This window comes from Pelophylax lessonae (assembly GCF_965119305.1).
Source record: "Pelophylax lessonae genome assembly, chromosome: 3".
In the NCBI taxonomy this organism is placed as follows: Eukaryota; Metazoa; Chordata; class Amphibia; order Anura; family Ranidae; genus Pelophylax; species Pelophylax lessonae.
The window spans coordinates 435,908,489-435,935,777 of record NC_138770.1 but is presented as its reverse complement, the minus strand read 5'-3'; the positions used below and the strand labels follow the sequence as shown (position 1 = coordinate 435,935,777).

General features: G+C 44.0%; 1 protein-coding gene across 1 annotated transcript in view; it reads left to right on the top strand.

The window, feature by feature from the left end:
- The window catches only part of AHI1 (Abelson helper integration site 1), a gene marked incomplete at its 5' end in the record, with an annotated part of 647,577 nt that overhangs the window by 149,403 nt on the left and 470,885 nt on the right, over positions 1–27,289 (top strand). The window contains 2 exon segments of the mRNA XM_082249437.1: positions 1,021–1,200; positions 23,863–24,003. Of these exon segments, the coding sequence (XP_082105563.1) occupies positions 1,021–1,200; positions 23,863–24,003 (321 nt within the window).

Genomic DNA, 27,289 nt, shown 5'->3' with positions numbered 1-27,289 from the left:
ACACACACCGCTTCCAACGTGTCTAATTCCACAAGGTGCCACATGCAAAGAGCTCAAGTTATGCTTACCAGAGCTCATAGGATTATGAGCATATCACACATATCCACAAATAGGCCAACCAGAATCCACCATAAAGCACCGTACTACCACTGTTCTTGGGCAGATGACCCCGAGCTGGTAAAGGAGCCCCTCGGTATTCCACGTCCCAAAAAAAGAAGGGAGCGATAGCGTAGTACGTACACACAATTTTATTGAACATAAGGTTAAAAACACTTTCATTAAAAATGAGAACAAGCGCTTGTATATGTCTAATGCCGCCCGACTTCCGGGTCGCGTCGTGGTGACGTCAGCACGCCTTCCCTTCGCCTCCCCATGTTCAATAAAATTGTGTGTACGTACTACGCTATCGCTCCCTTCTTTTTTTGGGACGTGGAACACCGAGGGGCTCCTTTACCAGCTCGGGGTCATCTGCCCAAGAACAGTGGTAGTACGGTGCTTTATGGTGGATTCTGGTTGGCCTATTTGTGGATATGTGTGATATGCTCATAATCCTATGAGCTCTGGTAAGCATAACTTGAGCTCTTTGCATGTGGCACCTTGTGGAATTAGACACGTTGGAAGCGGTGTGTGTTTTCATCCTTTCACCGGACACCTATTCAGTCTATATGGACCTTTATTGATGGACTTTATTTCTTACACCTTCACTTATGCCTGTTGACATTTTGTGATATTTATATGTGTCTGTGATGCATGAGAATTTACTGGCATAATACATCTTATTATCGTGGGTGTACCATATTGTAATATACTTTGTTCATGCTGGGTGACTCTGGTTTACCACCAATTTAGCGCAGCTCTCCCTTTACATTTTCTATTTAGTGACTCCCACTACAGCTGCTGCTTTTTCTTTGGCTTAGCGCGGTTATTTATTTTATTTTTATGTCTCAGAAATAACCGTTGTCCCCTAATGAACTCCAAGAAAAGGGTTTTACAATAAAATCCTCTTTTATTTCATTTCAGATTGTAGGTGCCAATGAAGTGCTCAACGTAGATAAAAAGTTACGCTTACAGCTTTACTATCCTCCTCGATCCCGTATTACCTCCATCACTCCTGTCTACGATTGGTGGTTAAAATATCCCAGAAATCAGTACCCTTCCACTTTATATGTAACCATTAAAGGATTAAAGCTGCCGGAAAATGTAAGTATCTACTAGTATCATTTTATGTTTCAATATTTTTTATTTTTAAATTGTAAAGGAATAGTAAACAGATTCGGTTACATGTAAATCATAAATTGCATAAAGTATGGTGGTAATTTCTCATGTACATTAAATGTTTGACAGACACCGCTTAACCAGTAATCATATAACACAGTAATCCTACAAACTTATTTATACAGGAATTATATTCTATGCATGCGTTAGCATCATCTGTCATAATTAGTATGTGTTCTGGTTTGTTGCCTACAAATTGTTAACACTATATGTACCCAAACAACCAGAAGAAAGAAGGGGAAAAAAAAAAAAAAAAGGGGTAGACAAGGGAGGGGTAGGGGATTGTGAGCTGAAGTGTTATATGTTCGAATCTGTCAACCAAGAAGATCGGAACGCCTGATTATACAGAGTAGCATTTTTGGGGGTAAGGAGGAGCTCACAAGAGCCCCTTATCTTTTAGAAACTTATGGATCCAGATAGACCATTTTTTTTTGGAAAGAACTTATAGAATTATGATTACAGACTACTGCTCTTTCATATAGGCAGTGAAGGTTCACCCTATGGATTACCTCTGACATTTCGGGGGCATGGGTAGTCTTCCATTTTTTTTGTGATTACCAGTCTGGAGGCTATCAGTATGTGTGACACAACAGTTCTAAATTGGTGAGGGGAACTAGAAATGTTAAGGTTCAGTAGTGCTGAGCCTGGTGTTGGCTTGGTCAGAACACCCGTGAGTTGTGATATTAAAGTAAATACCGCTCTCCAGAAACTGCGTATGTTAGGGCATTCCCATAGAATATGGACGAGATTGCCCATATTCCCACAGTGTTGCCAAAAAAGGGGTGAATAGTCTGGATAGATTTTTGACGGTTTATGTGGCGTAAAGTAACCTCTATGTAGAATTTTTAGGAAGTTATCGCAATGATTCGTAGACTTGGTGGCACAGAAATTTTGTTTAATTGCAAATTTTTAGTTTTGAATAGAGAAAGACTCTTTTAAATCACTCTCCCAACGAAGGAAGGCCGAGGGTTTTTATTTCAGTTATGGGTATTTGGAGTGCATTTATTAGAACCACGAGATAACTCCTTTTGGCGAACGGTTAGTACTTAGGTAGTTCCATATTATAGGTTCTACTGTCACAGTTTTAGTCTGGATCTTGTTGTGAAAATAGTCAATTTGGATCCTTGCGAAGGTGTTTTCCCAAAGATCCTCTGGAATCTTAGATAAGACTCTGAACCCCAGGTCTAACCATTGGGGTACATTCAAAGATGGAATAAGATGTTCGTATGTATTAAGAGATATAGGGATCTGAGTGGAACTAATGCTAGGGGGTTTTATACTTAGAAGTGTTCTCCAAGCTTCCAGTGAGACCTGTATGGATGGCAATTCAGGCCATTGGAGGTTTGGATGCAGAGCTGCAGCTTGAAGGAGGGATGCAGGTCCCGCTCTTTAATGAATGACTTTTCTATGTTAATCCATAGTTTCTTCAAGTTAGAGGAAAACCAGGACCTTGCCTGGTTGAGGACAGCGGCATACTGTAGTTTTTCAGCACTGGTAGGTTCACTCCCCTCTAGTAGATTTATGCCGGATCTGAGTTGTGAATAAGACTCTAGCTATACCTTCCTTCCAAATAAATGTTCTAAGCAAGATATCCAAGTCCCTAAAAAAAATTGTCGGGTAGAGGGATAGGGATAGTTCTAAAAAGGTAAAATACTTTAGGTAGGGTCATCATTTTAAAAGCCGCTACTCTTCCCAACCAAGAGATCTTGTGGGTTAAACTTAGTATAGATTCAGAATCCTTCTTTACCATTTCTAGAAGAGGTACAAAGTTGAGTTCGTAGGTTTTAGTGGATGGGTAGGAAAATGAAAATGATAGGGGATAAGGGACACCCTTGGCGCGTTCCATTAGTGATTGGGAATGCATCAGAAATGACAATGGATGTGTATATACACGCTGAAGGATTAGAGTATAGGGCCATAATCCCTGAGTGAATCCATTTGGTAAGGCCAAACTTAGTGAGAGTTGAATTTAGGAAGCCCCAGTGCTAAAGTCAAAAACACTAAAGGTTCACTTTGCCAAAACCAGGGTCTTTCCCTGGTTTTTGCAAAGTAATCACAATTGCTTTCAACATTTCTTGTGGGAAGGAGCCAGAGGATGCGGCTATGTTAAATACTGATGCTAGATGAGGAGCAACGATGTCACTTAAAGCCTTCTAGTATTCCTCTGAGAAACCATCAGCGCATGGTGCTTTATTATTCTTTAGTTCTCTGATGACTTTTTTGTTATATCTGCAACAGAAATGGGGCATTCAGTGACTCCAAAGTGTCCAAGTCTACAGTGGGGAGTGAGATAGATGATAAATAGAGGGATATAAGCTCCTTAGTGGGTTGGGGCCTATCTGGGTCCTCTTTCAAGTTATATAAGGAATGGTAGAATTGTTTAAATGCTTTAGCTATATCATCCGGGTGATGAACTACAGTGCCATCTAGGGGATTTTGAATGGAAGATAGATTAGTTTTAAGGCGTTGTTTTTGAAGATGTCTAGCTAGAAGTTTTCCTGCCCTGTTACTTTGAAAGTAGTATTTAGCTTTAACAGACTTCAATATTTCTGTTCTGACATTAATAGGAAGCGTAAGTCCTGTCTAGATTTTTTATTAGAGCCGTCAATTTGTCTGCCTGGGGCGACTTTTTGGTTTGGGACTCTAGGGACTGAATCTGTTGCAGCAGATCACTCACAGCCTGCATCCTCTGCTTCTGTACTCTAGAGGCTTGCTGAATCAGCAAGCCCCTAGCCACCGCTTTGTGGGCACACCAGATCGTAAATGCATCTACAGAAGGTGAAGAATTAATTTGGAAGTATTCATGCATTTGAGCTCTGATTCTTTTTATAGGTTGTTTTTGAGACAAGAGGAACGTATTATTCCATCAAAGAGTAGTTGGCCGAGTTCTACACGCCTTCCTTAACGCAATTGAAATGGGGTCATGATCTGACCACGTGATAGAATGGATAGAGGCTCGAGCCACCCTTTGTAAAAGTTGCAGATTGGGAAGGAAGTAGTCAATCCTTGAGAAAGATTTATGAGCTAAAGAGTAAAAAGAATAATCACGTTCAGTTGTGTTAAGACATCTCCACACATCATATAGTCTAGATTCATGTACAAAGGTTTGGAGGTGACCATTGTGGTTGGGTTTAGGAGCGGTGGTGCCCAGCTTGGGGTTCAGTAAAGAGATGAAGTCACTACACCAAAACGCCAATCCTCTTTGCAGAGGTTCAATCCGTTTTTGAACCTTCCATAAAAACCAGAGTTAAACTGGGTTTGGGGCGTACACATTAATTATGGTGTATGTAACATTGTTAATATCATATATGAGTGCCAGATAGTGTCCTTGAGGGTCGCACACAGAGTCATGCAGATTGAAAGTCACTGAGTGACCAATAGCAATAAAGACGCCCCTTTTCTTTTCTGGAGAATTAGCTGTTAGCACGTGGAGGAAATCCTCGTGGCTACATTGAGGAGCTTTCCCTTGCAGAAAATGGGATTCCTGAACACACAGTACATCACTGTAATTTTGTTTTTGCCTCCATCCATAGGGCCCTCCGTTTATTTGAACTGTTTAGGCCGTGGGCATTCAATGAGATAATTTTAAGGGTCATCACACATGGTAGGAAAAGTATGGGTATAGCTAAGACTTACTGGGGTTACGGAAGTACCTGAATTGTTAGTGATGAGTAATTGGCAATATATCTTCCTTCGGTCTTCTGACCACAATGAAGGTGCGGTAAGATCTTTAGGTGAAGGCAGCATCCAACTGATGAGCAGATAGGCGACTGTGAGATTCTGACAGTATCCTGAGGGAAATGGGAAAGGGGGACAAACACAAGGCAACAAAAGGGAAGAAAAACAAAAGTTAGCAACCATAAAAACAAGTGAGCAACGGCTCAATGAACGGCCAAGGCTGGTTCCTACAGTAGAGGGTTCTGTCGTTTAGAGACTGGAACATCTGCCGTGAGCAATCTATTTAGAGAGAATCCTTGAATGCTATATTTGAGGCATCAGGAAAAGTGATCACCCCGGAGCGGTCTGCCATTCTGTTTCCATACGGCTAGAGGGACGGCCAGGTAATTGCTGATCTTCCGAAGGTGGTAATAGGCTAAATGCCGTCCTCCACTGAAGTTACGGTGAAAGATTTCCTATCTTTTGTGATGATCAGCTTCGCCGGAAATCCCCACTAGTACACGATTTGTTGATTATGTAGGATTTTTGCTACAGAATTTTTTTTTTTTTTCCTTGCCTAAATAGTATGCTGCGCTAAATCTGCATACAAATATAGGTGAGCATATGGATCTGGCAGGGGGAAGTGAGTTTAGCGAATCGCATAAGGTAGTCCTTCACGTGATAAAAGTGGATGGTAGTGATGAGCATTGCGGCAGATGAGAAGGTTTAGGTAGTCTGTGGGCTCGATCAACGATCATTTCTCGTTCTGGGATCTCTGGAAGAAGGGTTGATATCAATTGTTTATATAGCGGTGGAGATCTGAGGTTAGAATTGTTTCTGATACCCCTCTAAATTTCACATTGTTTCTGCATGAGCGATCAAGGTCCGCCAATTTAGCTTTAGGTGCATTGATATCGTCTTCCCGCTCATTGTGGGCATCCACTAATTCATTGTGCGCACCCACAAACTCCCCCATTTTAGGCTCCATGTGATCCACACAGGGTCCCCCAGATCAGAAACATCTGCGGTAATACGTGCCATAAATTAAATCATTTCCTCGTGCAGGGAGCCTTTAAGGGACAGCAACATGTCCTTCATGGTAGTGTCATTTATAGGCTGACCTTGTGTAGGGAATTCTTCCAATGCTTCCACTAATTCCCTGGTATCATCCTTATTTAACAGTATATTATCATGATATTGCTCACCTGAGGTGTCCAGATCCAGAAGATGCTTCTTTTTAGCCTTCTGTGGGCTGGAGGCTGCAGAATTATTATGGGGAGAGTGCATGGGGCACAGATCATTCCCCTGTGAGCTGTGGTGCCCTCCTGCCTTTCCTTCTAATATGTCCCCACCCATGGGAGAGTGCAGGCCGCCGGCGCTATTTTGGATTGCATAGCCTCCGGCCGAAGGAGAGAACTCCATCAGCTTCCGCAGCCCTGAGGAGGTTTTTCTTTTGCACATCTCATTCCTGGGCTTCTGCACAGCTGGTGTGGCAATCTGTGGCCGGGGGAGATGCCTCTTGTCGGTGTAGTGCCTGCCCGGAGTGTCGGCAGTCACGGAACTTCTCTAATACGCTGGCATTCTTGTCAGCAGCTATCTCCGCCCTCTACTAATATCACTTAAAATATGCAAAATATAATTTAAAGTGCTCCTGTGTCCAGCCTGTAGTAAGTTTCATATTTTAAACATTTTTGACAAGCCGCAAAAGTATTTTAAAACATGACTTTCAGACCTCTGAAACTATAGGCACTATGGAGAAATTAATTTCCAAAACTCGTTGCTGAAACACTGAAATCACAGCTCCTCTCCCCTAAGGCTAAATTCCTGGACGTTGAATTTTTTTTTTTTTTTTTAAAGGGTAAATTTATTGATATTCAATAAAAAGACAATTATAACAGTATCCACAATGTAGAAAGAGTAGTATAGAATACCGGTATTAGTACATTCGATCATATTCTTGCAGTATCAAAATTTACAACAATAGTACATCTTCCATGTTACAGAAATGGGTATAAGAAAGTCGGCGCATTCTTAGGACATAGCCCTTTGATTACTATAGGAGCATATAGAACTTATAGAACTTAACATAGAAAACCAAAAAAACAGTAAATACTAATTGTTTCCACACCAAGTGAATAGTTATGGGTTGTATCAATTTTCCGTAAATTGGTCCATTTTCCATATACCTTCACTTTAATATATACCACATCTACACATCTCTTAGACATTAACATCCCCAGAGACCAAAGTGAGCCAACCTGCCCAACTTTTCTCAAACTTTTTAGGGAAAAATTTTCCCTGGAAATGTACATTTAATTTATACATGCGTAGTGCTTTGTTAACCAGGAGGTCTTCCCAGAATTTAAGTGTGGGGGGGGGGCAGGTTCTTTCCACTTAAGTGCCAGGCCTTTTTTAGCGTAAAAAAATACGATCCTCAATAGAGCCTTTTTAGAGCTGGTAAGATCCTCCTCCCCAAAGTCCCCCAAGAGACATCTAGCTGGGGAACAGATATTTGGAAGAGCTAACTTGTCTTCTAGGAACCCAAGGATTGCCTTCCAAAATCTCTCAGTAGAAGGACACATCCAAATCATGTGGAAGTAGTCACCCACCTCAACATGACATTGATGGCATTCCGGTGTGGTCGCTCTACCCGTTTTATATAAACGTGCCGGAGTATAATAGACTCTGTGTAGGTAATTGTAACGGAACCGCAACCCACGCTGTACTTGTGGACTTCCGTCAGTATACGGCTTCCTCCCAGTCGTGTACATAGGTATCAGATTTTTCCAGCGTCCCCCATACAAAGCTAGCTTAGCTTGTATAACTTTTGGAACCTTCCAGAAAAAGAACAATAGACAGAAACAATAGACAGAAACAATATGTGAGTTCATTACCAATTAACAATGGGACAGACCGGCTTAACAGAATACACAGACAATAGGAAGAGACCACCAGTGACAGACTGTCCATTTCTGACATTTGAAGTACAATACACATTATCAGAAGTGTAAACACAGAACTCCCAGTAGATAACAGGTGAGTATATCGGCATATTCAACGATGTGTGGAAGACAGGTGGTTGAGCTCATGATATTAGTATCTGTTATAAGTCTGACTGTGTGAAGCAGTCTTCGTAGGCTTCCTGAGCTATATGGTTGATAAATATTACTGTCCCATTTGAAGTAATCCAAACCATATTCTCAGTGTCCATTGGGTATCTGTCACATAGTATCTGTCTTTCACCCCCAGTGACGGTGAGTACCGTCACAGTAATTAAATTGTATAAGCTTGTCTCTTGCTGATATTACAGAGGACAGCGTAGACTCCACTACCTCCGCCCATGATTTCTCTGTTAGTGAGGGAATGTGAGATTTCCATTGATCAGTTTTCCTATTCATCCTAGGAGAAGAGGAGGTCAGAAGGAGTAGATAGTATCTAGAAATAAGTTTTGGTCGTCCTCAAATAAGGACTTCTCTAATTTAGCAGAAGAGTGTGATACCTCTGTTACCCCAAATTGTGCAGCTACCTCATGACGTAGTTGCAAGTATTGGAAAAAATATTGATTAGGGATCTTATACTTGATCTGGAGGGCCCTAAATGTTTTAAAGGTATGGTCCTCAAACAATTGGTGCGCATATTTGATTCCAAAAGTAGCCCAACACTCCCCATCTGGTATTTTGTATATTTCAGTTAGTTGGGGATTATGCCTTAGTGGAGCGTTATGTTAGTTACATAATAATAATAGAGTACCCCCTATTCTGTTATTACATACATGAAATATTTTGTGTGAGAGTTTAAGAATATCTGCCCCGACTGAGGGATAGGGGCCGTTGCTATATAAAACATAAATCAATGCCTCATAAAGTTAACCATGGCAGCTTGAGTAGCTACAGAGGAAATCTCTAGATTTGGAAAGAACCACCAATGTATACGTGTTAATTGAGATGCCAAGAAATAGCATTGCATATTCGGCAAAGCCAAACCTCGAGCCGTAGTGGGCAAATGCAACGTGTGAAGGGAGACTCTAGGTCAGTGGTTCTCAACTCCTGTCCTCAGGATCAACAAACAGGCCAAATTTAAGTATTACCTTGGGGGGAGATGCAGACTAGAATACTGCAATCACTATGCAATAGCAGCAAATCGTGTCACCTGTGATGTATTTAGGTTATCTTGCAAACCTGTGAGTTCTGAGGACAGGAGTTGCGAACCACTGCTCTAGGTGGTTTAGGACCCCCATAGAAACGAGGAAAGTTGATTGTTTACCTCCCCAAACAATTTTTTGGGTATATAAATTGGGGCATGCCAAAATACACATAGAAACCTGAGGGTGCAGGAAAGATCCTGACCGCATGCTTCAGTGTTTGTAGCTGACGGTGGCCATTTTCTCTTAGTCTGTCTGGATGCCGAAGCTCCACCTCTTCCTCCTTAGTTTACTCTTCCTGTGCCTGGGACATGTGGACAGGGATAGCGTCCATGATGATGCTGGGTTTGAATTCTCGGCGCTCCTCCGGTTGGTAGATTGAGTCTTTTTGGGGTCCCTGTTATCTCTCTCTGCTAATGGATACCCTGAGCCTTGAGGGGATCATTTAGTGCTGCCAAACGATTGTTTTTTGTACTGCAATGTCTTCCTTTCCTTTTTTGGAGCCTCAGGGTCACATCTCCCCCACTGACCACCTCATGGAGGTGGCAGTTCCCTCGGAATCCCAGCTTCCATTGGTTGCGCTGACGGCGGTCCTTCAGTCTTTAGTGTCCCGGGTGGAAGTGGCGTGCGGGCAAAGGCCCAGGAGGAAGTGTCCCCCACCCTGCCCTGCTCAAATTGTCTCATTTGATTCTGAGCCTGATGCCGCCGTGGACGTGGCCTGTCCAGGAGTACCTAATATTACACCACTGATCCATCCGATAGTGAGGATGATTCCTCCATGGTCGCTGCAGCGAATGAAAAACCGCTGGTAGGCGTACTTATCACTGCAGTGTGTGAGACTTAAAAAATGGAGGATGCGGCTGGTGTCGTTTGGTACGCACAAGTTGCATCATACTCTTTCCTTTATATACCTTATTTTGACAGATTTTTCTGTAAGGAATTGAAACAACCCAAATGACCCTTTGTGGTCCCCAAACGTTTTGCTGTACATTACCCTTTTGAGGAATCACTTTTTAAAAAGGTGGACTCGTCCACCAGTGATAGACTCTCCTGTTTCCAGGTTGCATAAAGCAACCATGATTCCAGTAGAGGAATTCCCGTCCTTTAAGGACCCGGCTGACAGGAAAGCGGAGTCTGTGGCATGCAGCATGTTTACTATGGCGAGTTTGACATTGCAGCTAGTCTTTGCCTCAGCCCTGGTGTCTCAGACCCTAACTGAATGGGCCAAACTTTTGCGCCAGGGCCTGGGGGGTGAGCAGGTCCCCGCTGCTTATGTTGATTTAGCGGACCAGTTGGTCCATGGGCTGCAGTTTATTTGTGATGCAGCTTTGGATACAGCTCCTGTGCTGTCTAAACTTTCTGTTTCAGTGGTGGTGATTAGGTGCGTGCTGTGGCTTAAGGATTGGTCTGCATACCAAGCCTCTAAGCCTCTAAGAAAGCTCTCCTTGATCTGCCCTTTCAAGGGGATCGCCAGTTTGGGGCTACCCTGGATGACCTCATTAAGGCTATTACGGGGGGAAGAGTACCTTCCTTCCACAATCCAGGAAAGGGAAGGAGCCTTGCGTCGCAGACGGGGGCCCTCCTTTTCAGCCCATAGAAAATGATTTCTTTCATGCTTCTGGGACTGAGAAAAGGGGAAATAGATCTTTCAAATCTTCCCCGGGAGGTTCCACACAACCTTGGTCTGTTAAGCCTAGTGCTAGCTTCTCCGGACCTACAGACCAGACCCCTTCAGCATAAGGGTCTGCCTTCACCCATTATTAAGGTGGGGGGACATTTTTGCTAGTTTCCGGCCCCGTGGACTTCTTTGGTGAGCGTTAAGGAGATCCGTAAAATGTTTATTTTGGGGGTACTCAGAAAGGGGGACAAAGTTTGTCCTTTTCAGGTTTTTTTAGGTTTTGAGTCTCCTCGTGCTGATTTAATTCCTGCAAAGGTTCAGGTGATGTCTGATCTATCTAAGGTTCCCCCTGTCACTGTTCAAGGAATTGATTTACCTAGGCCTGATTCTATTTCTGATCAGGGTGGTCCTTCCTCTGCACAAACCTCAGGGACCACAGGCTGTGATTCACCGGCTGCTGTCACACAGATAGTTCTCTCCCATTTTGCATACAGGTTCTGAGTCTAGTGGTATCCACCTTCAAGACAGTTCTGTTTGCAGTCTTACATGCAGCTCCATTAGCAGATTTGGCTCCACAGGTGGACACCGAAGTTTGTGACGAGGTCACGGGTTCCTCTGACAGACGCCGCAGGCATCCAAGGGCCACGGTAATGCCAGTATCATCCTAAGGCTTCTTCTGCAGTTCCTGCGAGGAAAAGAGCGAGGAACTTCTATTCATCCTGGTGGCTGTAAACATCCCTTGGGGGCTTCCTCTCAGAGAAGACCAGTTGTCCCAAGGGCTGATCTACTATCCTGCTTTACAGTCGCTGGTTTTAATGGCTTAACTATTGAATGCCCGGTACTGAGGGATATAGGTCTGTCTGGATCAGTGATCCCTACTATGTGAAGGCGAGAAAGTCGTCTTCCAGCAAGATATACCAACATACATGGAAAGCGGACATTTCTTGGTTTGAGTCGTTTGGCGCTCATCCTCGATCCTTTTCTGTGACTCAGATCTTCAACAGGGTGTTGATCAGAAGATGGCCTTGAGTACCATCAAGGGCCAGGTGTCTGCCCTGGCAATCTTCTTTCAGTAACCCCTAGCCATGCACTCTTTAGTTCGTACCTTCATTCAGGGGGTTCCACGTGTGGCACAACCTGTTCGGTCTATTTTGCCACCATGAAATTTAAATTTAGTGCTTTCGGTTCTCCAGAAAACTCCATTTGAGAATATTCGGGAGATTCCCTTGCTTGCGTTATCCCAAAAGGTGGCATTCTTGGTGGCTATTACCTCAGACCATAGGGTATCGGAGTTGGCAGCATTATCCTGTCGCAGTCCCTGTTTGGTGGTCCATAGGGATAAAGTGTTTTTTTTTTTTTGTCCCTGTCCATCATTCCTGCCCAAAATCGTCTCTGACTTCCACTTGAATGAGTGATTCGGGTGTATCTGGCAGCTACTGAGTCTTTTCGGAGGTCAGACTCACTTTTTGTGGTTATGAACAGACCAAGAAAAGGGCTGTCCGCTTTTTCGGCTACCATCTCCAGATGAATCAGACAGACGGTGACTCAGTCCTATTTCATTAAAGGTCAGGTTCCACTTTTCCATGTCACGGCACATTCTACTCGGGCGCTGAGTGCTTCTTGGGCCTTTCGTCATCAGGTTTCAATATCGCAAGTTTTCAAGGCAGCCACTTGGTTGTCCGTGCATACCTTCACAAAATTTCATAAGGTAGATACTTTGGCATCTGCGGATGCTTCTTTTGGCTGCAAAGTTTTGCAGGCTGCTGTTTAAGAGGCTCTGTTTCCTCTTGAGGGGTGTTTTTTTCTTTAAACTTTTATTTTTCACATGGGGCTCCTGTGACCCGGTTAAGGCTCCCGTGTCCTGGTTAAGGGCTCTTATATTTTAGCCTTGGGTTATTTTCCCCGCCCCTTATTTTTCTTTTGGCACTGCTTTTGGATGTCCCACTAGTTATGATTTATGGAGCACTGTGTCTGTCGATGAACGAAAGCGAAAATGTGATTTATGTACTTACCGTAAAATCCATTTCTCAGAGTTCATCGACGGACGCAGCACCCACCCCTCTATGGAGTTCTGATACTTCTAATACTGCTTGCTACTAAACTGATTACCTAGAGCAGAGAGAGGGGTTATATACCAGCTGGGGATGGCCCATGGGCGTAGCCAGGTATTTTTTGTTCTGCCTGGTCCTACTCCTGCAGGAGGCAAAATAACCCACTAGATATGATTTATGGAGTGCTGTGTCCGTCGATGAACTCAGAGAAATGGATTTTACGATGAGTACAAAATTGAAATTTTTTTGCTAGAAAATTACTTAGAACCCCCAAACATTATATATATTTTTTTTTTTTAGCAGAGACTCTATAGAATAAAACCGTGTGTTGCAATTTTTTATGTCACACAAAAAAATGTAATCTGTCGATGAACGAAAGCGAAAATGTGATTTATGTACTTACCGTAAAATCCATTTCTCTGAGTTCATCGACGGACGCAGCACCCACCCCTCTATGGAGTTCTGATACTTCTAATACTGCTTGCTACTAAACTGATTACCTAGAGCAGAGAGAGGGGTTATATACCAGCTGGGGATGGCCCATGGGCGTAGCCAGGTATTTTTTGTTCTGCCTGGTCCTACTCCTGCAGGAGGCAAAATAACCCACTAGATATGATTTATGGAGTGCTGTGTCCGTCGATGAACTCAGAGAAATGGATTTTACGATGAGTACAAAAATGAAATTTTTTTGCTAGAAAATTACTTAGAACCCCCAAACATTATATATATATTTATATATTTTTTTTTTTTAGCAGAGACTCTATAGAATAAAACCGTGTGTTGCAATTTTTTATGTCACACAGTATTTGCTCAGCGGTTTTTAAACACAATTTTTTTTGGAAAAAAACACATTCACGAATAAAAAAAAACACAGTAAAGTTAGCCCAATTTTTTAGTATAATGTGAAAGATGAGTAAATAGATACCGAACATGTCATGCTTTAAAATTGCGCCTGTTCGTGGAATGGCGGCAAACTACGTTGCTTAAAATTCTCCATAGGCGACGCTTTAAATGCCTTTACAGGTTACCAGTGTAGAGTGGCACAGGAGGTCTGGTGCTGGAATTATTGCTCTCACTCTGACGTTCGTGACAATACCTCATTGTGTGGTGGGATCACCATTTACATATGCGTGCAGGAGTAACGTATGAGTTCGCATTTGCGCGTAAGCACGGTGAGACGGGGGCACTTTCAATTTTTTTTTTCATTATTTTATAAAAATCTTTTTTTTTACACACTTTTCTTTTTTGTTAATTTTTACTTGTACAAACGTTATTGCTATCACAAGGGATGAACAACATAGCATGGGCTGTGACAGGTCCTCCTTTATGGAGAGATTTGGGTTCTATGTAGTCGATCAGACCGAGATCAGTCTGATTGGCTGCTTCTCTGGCCGCTGGTGGCCAGGTAAACATAGGGGCGAAACCGGAAGTGATGAATACTCATCGCTTACGGTTTCCAGGGTTGAAGAGCGAGAGGGAACGACGTCCGTTCCTTTCTCTCTCTCTCTCTCTGTCCCAGGCAGCCGCTGCCGCATCGCTCCCGGCCTCCGTAATGGGACAGGAGAGCCTGGTTGAGATGGTGGCTGGAGGGGGGTGGGACCCTCTTCCGCCACCCGCAGAAGTGATCAAGTGGCTAATTAGCCACTCGGATCACTTTTGTCGGAAAAGGGATCGCCGGCTGCAAACAATAATACCAGGATGATGCCTGTAGGTGCAGGCATCTTCCTGGTATAACCACTGGTACTCAAGGATGTACAGGTACATCCTTGGGTGGGAAGTGGTTACATCAACCACTTTACCACCGGAGGATTTTGCTGTCTTACGTCTGGACCACTTTTTGCAACTCGGCACTGCGTGAATTTAACTGACAATTATGCGGTCATGCAATGTGGTGCCCAAACGAAATTTACGTCCTTTTTTTCCCACAAACAGAGCTTTCTTTTGATGGTATTTGATCACCTCTGCGCTTTTTATTTTTTGCGATAATAATAAAAAAAGAGCAAAAATTTTGTGAAAAAATGACATTTTTAACTTTGTCCTTTCAAAAATATGCAATATACTCAATTTATGTCATATTTTTTGGCCAAAATGTATTTAGCTACATGTCTTTGACAAAAAAAATTTCAATGAGCGTATTTTTATTGGTGTGCGCAAAAGTTATAGCGTCTACAAACTATGGTGTAAATACTGAAATTTACGCAGCTTTAATTTCTGACTGCCTATCTCATTTCATGAAGTGCTAAAATGGCAGGGCAGTACAAACCCCCCCCCCCAAATTACCACTTTTTGGAAAGTAGACATCCTAAGGAATGTCCTGAGAGGCATGTTGAGCTCATTGAATATTTCATTTTTTTGTCACAGGTGTTTGAAAAATGACTAAAAAAAAAATTTTTTTTTTTTTTTTTTTTTTTTTTTTTACACAAAGTTGTCATTGAAATGATATATTGCTCGCACATGCCATGGGTATATGTGTAATTACACCCCAAAATACATTCTGCTGCTTCTCCTGTGAGTACAGGGATACCACATATGTGAGACTTTTTGGGAGCCTAGCTGTGTACCGGACCTCGAAAACCAATCCCCACCATCAGAATTTCAAAGGGCGTACATTTTTCATTGCATTTTCTCACTACCTATAACGGTTTAGGAGGCCCTAAAATGTCAAGATACCACAAAACCCCCCCCCCAAATGACCCCATTTTGGAAAGTAGACACCCCAAGCTGTTTGCTGAAAGGCATGGAATATTTTATATTTTGCCACAAGTTTTGGGAAAATTACAATTGTGGAATGACACCCCAAAATACATTCTGCTGCTTCTCCTGAGTATGAGGATACCCCATGTGTGAGACTTTTTGAGAGCCTAGCTGTGTACGGGACCCGGAAAATCAATCACCATCTTCAGGTTTTCTAATGGCGTACATTTTTGATTTTACTCCTCACTACCCATCACAGTTTCGGAGGCCCTGAAATTTCAAGATAGCACAAAACCCCCCCAAATGACCCCATTTTGCAAAGTAGACACCCCAAGCTATTTGCTGAGAGGCATTGTGAGTCCATGGAATATTTTATATTTTGCCACAAGTTCCAGGAAATATATTATTATTATTTTTTTTTTGTTTGTTTTTTTACACTAAATGATATATTTCTCACACATGCCATGGGTATATGTGAAATGACACCCCAAAATACATTCTACTGCTTCTCCTGGGTACAGGGATACCCCATGTGTGAGACTTTTTTGCAGTCTAGCCGAGTACAAGACCCCGGAAATCAATCACCACTTTCAGGCTTTCCAAGGGCGTAAATTGTTGATTTTACTCCTGACTACCTATCACAGTTTCAGAGGCCATGAAATGCCAAGACAGCACAACCCCCACCCAAATGACCCCTTTTCGGAAAGTAGACACCCTAAGCTATTTGCAGAGAGGCATGTTGAGTGTTTTGCAGATCTCACTTTTTGTCAAAAAGTTTTGGAAATTGAAAAAAGAGGGAAAAAAATGCATTTTCCTGTTTTTTTCTTCATTTTCCAAAAAAAATGAGAGCTGCAAAATACTCACCATGCCTCTCAGAAAATAGAATGGAGTGTCTACTTTGTAAAATGGGGTCATTTGGGGGGGGGGGGGTTGTGCCATCTTGGCATTTCATGGCCTTCAAAAGTGTGATAGGTAGTAAGGAGTAAGATCAACAATTTACGCCCTTAGAAAGCCTAAAGGTGGGGAGTGGTTTTCCGGGTCCTGTACGCGGCTAGACTGCCAAAAAGTCTCACACATGGGGTATCCCTGTACTCAGGAGAAGCAGCAGAATGTATTTTGGGGTGTAATTTCACATATACCCATGGCATGTGTGAGCATTATATCATTTACTGACAACTTTGTGTAAAAAAAAATAATAATTTTCCCGAAACTTGTGGCAAAATATAAACTATTCCATGGACTCATCATGCCTCACAGATAATAGCTTGGAGTGTCTACTTTGCAAAATGGGGTCATTTGGGGGGGTTTTGTGCTATCTTCAAATGTCAGGGCCTCTGAAACTGTGACAGGTAGTGCAGAGGTAAAATAAGCATTTTACGCCATTAGAAAACTTGAAGATGGGGATTGGTTTTCGGGGTCCTGTACGCGGCTAGACTGCCAAAAAGTCTCACACATGGGGTATCCCTGTACTCAGGAGAAGCAGCAGAATGTATTTTGGGGTGTCATTTCACATATACCCATGGCATGCGTGAGCAATATATTATTTAGTGACAACTTTGTGTTAAAAAAAAAAAAAAAAACAAATTGTCATTTTCCTGAAACTTAGGGCAAAATGTAAAATACAGTAAAACCTTGGTTTGAGAGTAACTTGGTTTAAGAGCGCTTTGCAAGACAAGCAAAATTTTCAAATAAATTTTGACTTGATATACAAGCAATGTCTTGATATACAAGTAGCCTCAAGTCACAGCTGAGTATAAAAGAAGAAGAGAGGCGCTTCTAAGTGTAGCAATATGGTTACATTTAATGAAGGTACAACATTTAGCAAATCACGTGGTTGATGATTAAAACAGGCACATCTAAGGATGCAGGCATCAGGGGTAAAGCTGTCCACATAGACCATCCTCCGCACCACCATCTACGTCATCCCTTCCATGCTGCCCCTTGCTATCAGATCGCTTTACTCCAGGGTGGTCTTCCCGGTCAGGATTACAGACTAGCAGCCGGTGGTTCAGAAGATGGTCTATGTGGACAGCTTTACCCCGGATGCCTGCATACTTAGATGTGCCTGTTTTATTCATCAATCATGTGAGTTGCTAAATGTTGAACCTTCATTAAATGGAACCATTTTGCTACACTTAGAGGCGCCTCTCTTCTCTTTTGATACTCTGTAGCTCCTGCTGGATTTTGCTTCCAATCCCCTTGTGGAAGCGGCTATTTGTGGATGGACATTTTATGGTTACACAACCTATAGCAATGCTATAATCTTTTTATATGGACTATAAATTGAAGGATTTATGAATAAATGGTTGTGGAACGAATCATCTGAGTTTCCATTATTTCTTATGGGGAAACTTGCTTTGATATAAGAGTGCTTTGGATTACAAGCATGCTTCCGGAACGAATTATGCTCGCAATCCAAGGTTTTACTGTACTCCATGGACTCAATATGCCTCTCAGCAAATAGCTTTGGGTGTCTTCTTTCCAAAAAGGGGTCATTTGGGGGGTGTTTGAACAGTCCTGGCATTTTATGCTCAATTTTAGCAACACATCACTCTCTCTTCTAACCACTTGAAAACCAAGCCTTTTCTCTGAGTTTTTGTTTACATGAAAATTTTTCTTTTTCACTAGAAAATTACTTTGAACCCCCAAACATTATATATTTTTTTAAAGCAGAGGCCCTACAGAACAAACTGGTGGATGTTGCAATTTTTTTTGTCACACGGTATTTGCGCACACATTTTCCAAACACAATTTTTGCGTAAAAAAAAAAAACAATTTTTTTATATTTAATGCAGAAATACACTATATAATGCCAAATTGTTTGGTAAAATTTAAAAGATGATCTTATGCCGAGTTCATAGACACCTAACATGACATGCTTTAAAAATTGCGCACGCCCGTGCCGCGGCAACAAACTACGTACAGTTTTAAAAGCCTTTAAAAGTCTTTACAGGTTACCACTTTGGACTTACAGAGGAGGTCTACTGCAAGAATTACTGCCCTCGACCTGGAGTTCGCGGCGATACCTCGCATGCATGGTGCAATTGCGGTTTACATATGACACTAGACCAACGCTTGTGTGCGCATTTGCGCGCAAGCACGGGGGGACAGGGGGGCTTGATTTTTTTTTTTTTTTGCTTTTTTATGTTATTTTGACACCTTTTCTTTCATTTTTTTTTTTTTTTAATCATTTTTATTGTTATCACAGTGAATTTAAATTTCCCCTATGATAGCAATCTGTAGTGACAGGTACTCTTTTTTTAAAAAATTGGGGTCTTTTAGACTCTAGATCTTTCCTCTGACCTTAACGCATCTGACCACACCAAAATTGGTGTGATAAAATGCTTTCCCAATTTCCCAACGGCGCTGTTTATTTCTGGCGAAACAGAAGTCATGAATTGCTCGTAGCGTCCGATATCTTAGGCCATAGAGATGATTGGAGCCATTTCTCATCTCCAATCAGCTCTATGGTTAGATAACTGAACCACTGACTGCACTCTCAGGTTAACCGGTGGGACAGGAGAGCCCGAGAAAAACCGTGGAAGGCGGCAGGAGGGGGGGGGGGGGGGAGTCCCCTCCCACTGCATTTAAAAGCAGTCTAGCGGCCAATTATCCGCTAGGATTGCTTTTACATGTAAGCCGACCGCTGGCTGTAAAAAACGATACCAAGATGATGCCTAAATCTGCAGGCATCATCCTGGTATAACCACTCAAAGTCCAGCAACGCACCAGTACATTGCTGGTCCTTGTTTGGCATATAGGTTTTTTTTTTTTTTCATGCAGCCTGTGGGCTGAACGAAAAAAAAGAGAACCTATCAGAAATCAGCACAGGAATAATGCGTAGTATTACTCATCATTAACCGCCCAAACAACCACCCACTGAATTTAATGATGGGTATACACGACACTATCCACGTATACCAAAATAGGATTTTAACTGCAGTGCTGAAATCAGAAAATCACCACAGCTGCTGCCAGCAAAGGTATCCATATATGCTAAGCGCAAACGCTGTTTGTGTCAGAATATATAAAATCAATGTGGTAGCCGACGAGTACCTGCAAGAGAAACAGGTCACAAAAGAATGAAAAAACAAACAAAGTACATTAAAAGTACATAGCAAGTGTAGAAGAACATAAAACATTACTGAGACAACTATTTTTGGCTTTTATGCATTTTTTTTTTTTCTTCAAACGTCGGGTTCCAGGTTTGGGTCTCTCAAAATGACGATAGCCATCGAACATCTTTTGAGACCCTGTGTAAATGTGCCCTAAACTGTGCCGTGCTGTACCCTACGCTAATAATCCACTAGTGTGTGGTAGCGACGGAAACAGTCACCGTGGCAAAGACCAGGTCGGTCAGGACAGTCGGGACAATAATTCCGGGTGTCACGCCTAAATCCGCGCTTGCTGCAGACACGGCATCTTTTTTGGGGGTATCGTTGGGTAGGGGTACTCAGGAGGTATTGCGGAAAATGCCTCTCATGCAGCCGGCTCACTGCATCTGGTTGGGGAATTGGGGCAGGAGCACCACCTGGAGGTGCTCTGATTATCTCTTATTGGAATTGAAAGAAGGATAATGTTCCGGCAGACGCTTTGTATAAGACAAAAGCGTTGTAAATAGCCAATTGAAATAGGTATACAGACACTTTTTTGTACCAGCGTCTGGCCTTACGGGCAATTAAGTACGGTCCCATCATCTGGTCGTTGAAGTCCACCCCTCCCATTTTACGGTTATAGTCGTGGACACAGAGGGGCTTCTCAACAACAACACCGGTGACCGTAGTAATTTGGACTGCCGTGTCTGGGTGAATGGAGGACAGCACGTAACGTTTTGTTTGTCCCTCCACTTCACTGCAAGCAATTCCTCGCACCTCAAGCAGGCTCTCTCCCCCGAGCTCAGTGGGGCATTTACTAGCCGTTGGGGGAAGCCCCGGCGATTAGATTGCACGGTGCCACAAGCGCAAATTTGCAATTGAAAGAGGTGTCTAAAAAGTGGCACGCTTGAATAAAAATTGTCCACGTACAAGTGGTACCCCTTTCCGAATAAGGGTGACACCAAGTCCCAAACTATCTTGCCGCTGCTCCCTATGTAGTCTGGGCAATCGGGGGGCTCCACAGTGCTATCTTTTCCCTCATAGACACGGAAATTAACTGTATAGCCTGTGGCCCTGTCACACAGCTTATACAACTTGACCCCGTATCTGGCACGCTTGCTGGGGAGGTACTGTTTGATAGCAAGGCGGCCAGTAAACTTAATCAGGGACTCGTCAACGCAGACATCTTGTTGGGGGGTAAACAAGGCTGCGAACCGCTGATTGAAGTGGTCTATGAGGGGCCGAATTTTGTGGAGCCAATCATATTCAGGGTCTCCCCGAAGACGACAGAGTTCATTGTCGTTGAAATGCATGAACCAAAATATTTGTTCGTATCGAATCCTGGACATAACAGCAGAGAACACGTGCATTTGATGAATTGGGTCAGTGGACCAATATAACCGCATTTCATTCTTTCTTGTAATGCCCGTGTTGAAGGAAAGGCCCAGAAACTTTTTAAAATCGGGAATCGTAATAGGATTCCAGGCGAATGGTCTGGCAAGGGGTGAATTTGGGTTGGCGGCGATGAATTGTTGAGCATATAAATTTGATTGGTCCACAATAGATCTGAAAAGATCTTCCGTGAAGAACAGCTCAAAAAAGTTAATGGGATTAAAACCAGCTGTCTCCACGTGGATTCCAGGTTGGGCTGTGAATGGGGGAAGTACTGGCGCTGTGGAATCTGTGGGCTGCCAATTAGGAAATGCCAGCGCTTCAGGGAGGGCACTATGGGCTCTACGGGCCTGTCTTCAAGTACGCGGTGGCTGCGGGCCACTACTCGTGCTAGCCACGGCACCAGCTTCAACTGCACTTAGGTGACTCGCCACGTCACCAGGTGATACTGCAGTGCTGGTTGAAGGTCCAGGATGTACTAGGCCGCTCGTGCTTGCCAGATCACGAGAAGTGTGAGCAGCACTAGTACTGGCACTCTGCTGCATACGAGAAACTCCCGGTTCTTGCAAATCAGCAACTCCAGAATGGGGTCGGGTACACCTGACCTTAGCAGGGACCCCTCTGTCGGAGCTATCTGTCAGGGAGCCGCTGCTGTCATCTGGTTCGTATATTGACCCCGATTCTGCCAGTGAGGCTTCCCCATCGCTCTCACCTGACATGGCCATTATACTGTAGACCTCTTCACCACTGTACCAATGTTTGGTCATTTTATTACCTAAATTTACCGGTACAGTAGTGTGACTACTAGGTAATAAAAGCACCTGGTTGTCGAGGACTATTTGGTCGCTACAAAAAAAAAACTGCTAGTGCGAACAGAGATCAGGCCTGACTCTGCTAACGCAGCGGTTTTGTGTGATTTGTGTTTTTTGGAAGTGTCAGTAATCTATTGATTACTACACTTGCCTGGGTAAGGTGGTCTGGGCAAGGGGGCTAAACGCAGGTGCTAGCAGGAATCAGTGCTGATTGTGCAAACACTGCGTTTTGGGAACACTAAATTAGGAGGACACTAGTATAGTTCTGATCAGATCAGATATTGATCTGTTCAAACACTATACTAGTAATGGAGGTGTGTGTGTGTGTATGTGTGTTAGTGTACTTGACTCTAACTGATGCTAAGTAATGGTGGTGTAGTGGGACCCTGACGCTAACTAGCTAGCCTAAGTTGTGTCACCCGTGACGCTAATACAGTGATCGGTAATCACTGTATATAGTGAACACTGTGACAGGGCAGTGAAGGGGTTAACTGGGGAAGATCAAGGGGTTAAACCTTTATAGGGGATAGATGGCGGGTGGCCTAAACCTATTTGGGCTTAGCGCAAATTAGGGTCACAAGTGACACTAAATACAGTGATCAGTAGTTATCTGATATACTGTATATATTAGTGCACTGTGTGATAGGTAGCGAAGGAGTTAACTGGGGGAGATCAAGGGGTTAAACCTTTATAAGGGATAGATGGCGGGTGGCCTAAACCTATTTGGGCTTAGCGCAAATTAGGGTCACAAGTGACACTAAATACAGTGATCAGTAGTTATCTGATTTACTGTATATATTAGTGCATTGTGTTATAGGGAGTGAAGGGGTTAACTGGGCGAGATCAAGGGGTTAAAAGTTTATTAGGGGATAGGTGGCGGGTGCCCTAACCCTATCTGGGCTTAGAGCAAGCGCAAATTAGGGTCACTAGTGACACTAAATACAGTGATCAGTATTTACCTATATACTGTATTTAGTGCACAGAGTAATAGGGAGTGAAGGGGTTAACTGTGGGTGATCAAGGGGTTAAAACTTTATTAGGGGATAGGTGGCGGGTGCCCTATCCCTATTTGGGCCTAACGCAGGCGCAAACTAGGCTCACAAGTGACACTTATGCAGTGATCAGTAAAATATCTGTATACCACTGTATATAGTGTTCACTGTGAGGGGTTGAACAGGGGGTGATCAGAGGTGATCAAGGGGTTAAATGTGCCTATGTGAGGTGTGTCAGTGTAGTGTTGGTGGAACTCACGTTTTTGATGTCTCTCTGTCTTCTCCTGGAACCGAAAGGACTTCAGGAGGGACAGTGACATCACTTCCCCTGCCTGTGTTTACATTACACAGACAGAAGACAGTTTTCCATTGGCTGGGAACGATCGCCAGACACTGACCAAAAATCATTGGTCAGTATCTGGTGACTGAACGGTTCCCTACCGAATCCGATCGGAATCGGGACCCGCGGGGCGCGGGAGCGCGCTCTGGGAGCCGAGATCGCGCCTGACGTAGGTCTACGTCGTCAGACCTACAAGAGCCACTTTGCCGCAGTAGTATCAACGTGAGCAGCGGTAAAGTGGTTAAAGCCTTAAGACATAAATTGGTGAACCTCAGATATGAAATATGAAAAAAAAAATATCCTATACTGTGTACTTATAACTCTCTCCAAAGCACTGAGTGTGATTTCTCTCTGCTGCCTGGTTCCTTTGTTATCAGCATGAGTCACTTCTGGCAGCTTTTCCCGAATAAAAAAGGGGGACAGAGTAGGGAACTCTAGCATCCAGCCTGTGACTGATATTCACAGTTGTGCCTGATACTGTATGAAGGGGGATGTGTCCCTTCCCTCCAGTCAGGGTTCACAGCTGTCCTCCCTGCGATCAGCTCTGTGAAGACTTCAGATCCCTGCCCCATGCCTCTGGAGTTGAGAGGAAATTAATTAGTCTATATATTTTCAGAACAATTTACAGGAGAAATGACTGTACAACTTATGTAGGAGGATTTGTTTCATCTCTGCGTATCACCTAATGCTAGTCACTTCACTTGGAATATGTAAGGGCTTTTCAAGCAAGTCAGTGATTTCTGCTTAAGTTGTGCAATAGCCGGTTCCTAAAGACACTGATTGAAATTCTTTTCAGGTAACTTCAACAAATATGGACCTTCCATTTGGGAGCAGTTTATCAAATTCTGACCTACAACATGATGTTGCCATGAAGGGGCCTGATTTAGGCGAAAGTAAGCATAAGGAGCCTTTTAAGTGGACTCGGCTGCCGGGACAGGTAAAAGTCTTAATATACCTTTAGTAGCATTGACATGTAAAAGTAACTGGCTTAAATAGGTTTTAAAGGGAATGCAAGCTATAAAAGCCTAATTATAGCTAAAAATATTATATTCTGGTAACTGTATGTGGTTAAAACTTGTAAAATAGTATTTAGTATATGTATTTATTTATTTTTTTTACTTTTCACATGACATTTCTATATTTTATTCAATATCTACATGTTGGCCAAGCTGTCCAGCAAAAGTGGTAGTTACTGGGGTTGGGCCAAACTATAGCATTGCCAAGGGTGCTTAAACCATCACCTATCTGGTTTTTACTGTTATTAAGGGATTTATACCCACTTCCTGCCATGCTGGCATCAGTTTAACCAGACAAGAAGTAGGGGAAAATCTGCAGGGACACAGAAATAAATAATAATAAAATTCTCACATGGGGTTTTAGCTGCCTTCTACATAAATATACTAATAAATAAATAAATCCCACATTAAGAATGCAGGGGTCACAAGCGTACATCTATGCCCTCTCCTCCAAAGTCAAATCTCTGTTTTCCCTCTAGCTGCAGCTGCTTCTAAACAATCAGCAGAGCTTGAAGAGGGATGTACCCTATTTGTATTTGATTACTTGGTACATGAGGAGTCTCTGTCCTCTGATCTGCTGTAACTCCACAGCATAAAGATACCATTTCGATCCTTTATGATACATATGCATATGCCTTTACTTGGAAATACATTCTGCTACTACTCCTGAGTATGGCAATACCCCATGTGTGAGACTTTTACACAGTCTGGCCACATACAGAGGCCCAACATCCAAGTAGCACCAGGCGTTCTAGGAGCATACATTTCACATCTAATTTCATTACAACCTATCAAACTTTTGAATGGCCAAGAGCACCAGGACAATGGAAACCTCCACAAAATTACCCCATTTTGGAAAGCAAACACCCCAAATCTAGGAGGCATGGGCTGCAGAGAGGTACTTGGGTACTTTGATGGGCTAGAGATCGGTACTCGGGTAATCTGATGGGCTGCAGATAGGTACTCGGGCACTCTGGGCTGGAGACAAGTGCTCGGGTACTCTGGGCTGGAGACAGGTACTCGGGTACCTGTCATCAGAGTATCTGATGGGCTGGTGACAGGTACTCAGGTACTCTGATGGGCTGGTGACAGATACTTTGATGGGCTGGTGAAAGGTACTTTGATGGGCTAGTGACAGGTCCTCCTTTATTGGGGGGGGGGGGGTCAGTGTGTTAACTGTGCACTGTTTGATCGGTAACTAGCTGTTACCGCAATCTCCTCACACAGGATCGGTGTGTGAGGAGGAGAGCCCGGTAACAGCTAGTTACCGGGTTTGTTGACATTTTGTGACCGGCTGTGATTGGACACAGCCGGTCACGTGGTAAAGAGCCAATTTCATTGGCTCTTTACCCAGGTCGGGGATGGACTGTGTCAGAGTGACACTTTCCATCCCCGATCGCAGCTCTGCGTGCTCCTGGGGGCGCACATGAGCGGCGTGCACAGGGACAGTGCATGGGGCCAGCTGTGATTGGACACAGCCGGTCACATGGTAAAAAGCTATTTTTTTTATTGACTCTTTACACTGATCTGGGATGGGATGTGTCCCCAGGGACACACCACATCCCAGATCGCCGCGCTGTGCGCCCCTGGGGGCGCGGGAGAGTGGCGAGAACGGGCTGACGCCATATGACGCCTGCCCGGAGGGACAGAGCATTCCTGTCGGCGTCAGTTTACAATGCGGTAGGGAAGAGGTTAAAAAAAGAGAAGTATGGGATTTTTTTTATTTTAAAATCATACTTACCTAGGTGGATGCAGCATCTGTCCTCACTAACACTGAGAACAGAGCGATCAAACGCCACTGATCGCTTGGTTCTCAGAGTTCCCTGAGCAGAGAGATGGTGACTGTCAGTCAGCACTATCTGTTCTGCCCCTCCAGCGTTCACTGGAGAGCTGGGCTGTGGAGGGGGTGGGAGCAGCCAGCTTAGGCTTGCTGAGAGGCAGAGCTGGGTGCCAGTCCAGGCATGTGGGCGGATCCCGATCATAGGGTCGGGATCTTTCCTGAGCCTGGTCCAGTGTTCTAAAATTTTGTCGGACCCATGAAAATTCCGGACCTCGTCACTTCCGGTGACGCTGCATCATAACCCAGCTGGTGCGAGCCCCGGTGCGCATGCGCACAAGACATTTTCAAGGTCCGATGAAATTCTAAGACTTAGCGAACAGCTGATTGAGAGGAGGAGGGGCTGAGGTGGGACGCACACACCGCCGTGGGAAAATTGCTGTCACGGGAGAACCAAAGGTGCTGGAGACCCCAAAATGTTATCATAGGTGGCCAAGACCCTTCCCTAGGGCTGATAAAAATGTGAAGTCTCGGGGATGAAAGGGCGCGGAGCAGTGACCCCGAGAACCGGGCCTCCCCCCGCCATAGACTCCAATGTTAAACCTGGTCACCTTGTGGTTAGGTCACGGTCCCTTTGGGGAGCTGTCACGGGCGAACCAAAGGTGCTGGAGACCCCAAAATTGTATCACAGGTAGCCAAGACGCTCCCCTACAGCTGATAAAAATTTGGGGTCTCGGGGATGAAAGGGCGTGGAGCACGGCACGTCTATGGGGAAATTTGGTCCACTTTGGCACGTCGCTGCTCCGAGCCCAAAGGTCCCCGAGACCCCAAATTTTTTTCCAGATGTACCTGCCTGGGGGTCTTGGCTACCTACCATATTTTCATGTCTGACGCGACCTATGGCTCGGCCGTGACAGCTCCCCAAAAGGTCCGTGACCTAACCGCGAGGTGACCAGGTTTAACATTGGAGTCTATGGCGGGGGGAGGCCCAGTTCTCAGTGTCACTGCTCCGCGCCCTTTTATCCCCAAAAAGGGAAGGGTCTTGGCCACCTACGATAAAATGTTGGGGTCTCCAGCACCTTTGGTTCGCCCGTGACAACAATTTTCCCGCGGCGGTGTGTGCGTCCCACCTCAGCCCCTCCTCTCAATCAGCTGTTCGCTAAGTCTTAGAAATTTAATCGGACCTTGAAAATGTATTGTGCGCATGCGCACTGGGGCTCGCACCAGCTGGGTTATGACGTAGCGTCATCGGAAGTGACGAGGTCCGGAATTTTCATGGGTCCGACAAAATTTTAGAACACCGGCTCTGTGACGTCAGTCGACAGTGGGCTTCAGCAAGCTGTCTGCTGAAAACAGGTCACAGGAGTGCTGAATGAACTGCACTCCTGGATTCCACAGGAGAAGTACAGCCAAACAAGCTTTCACATCTT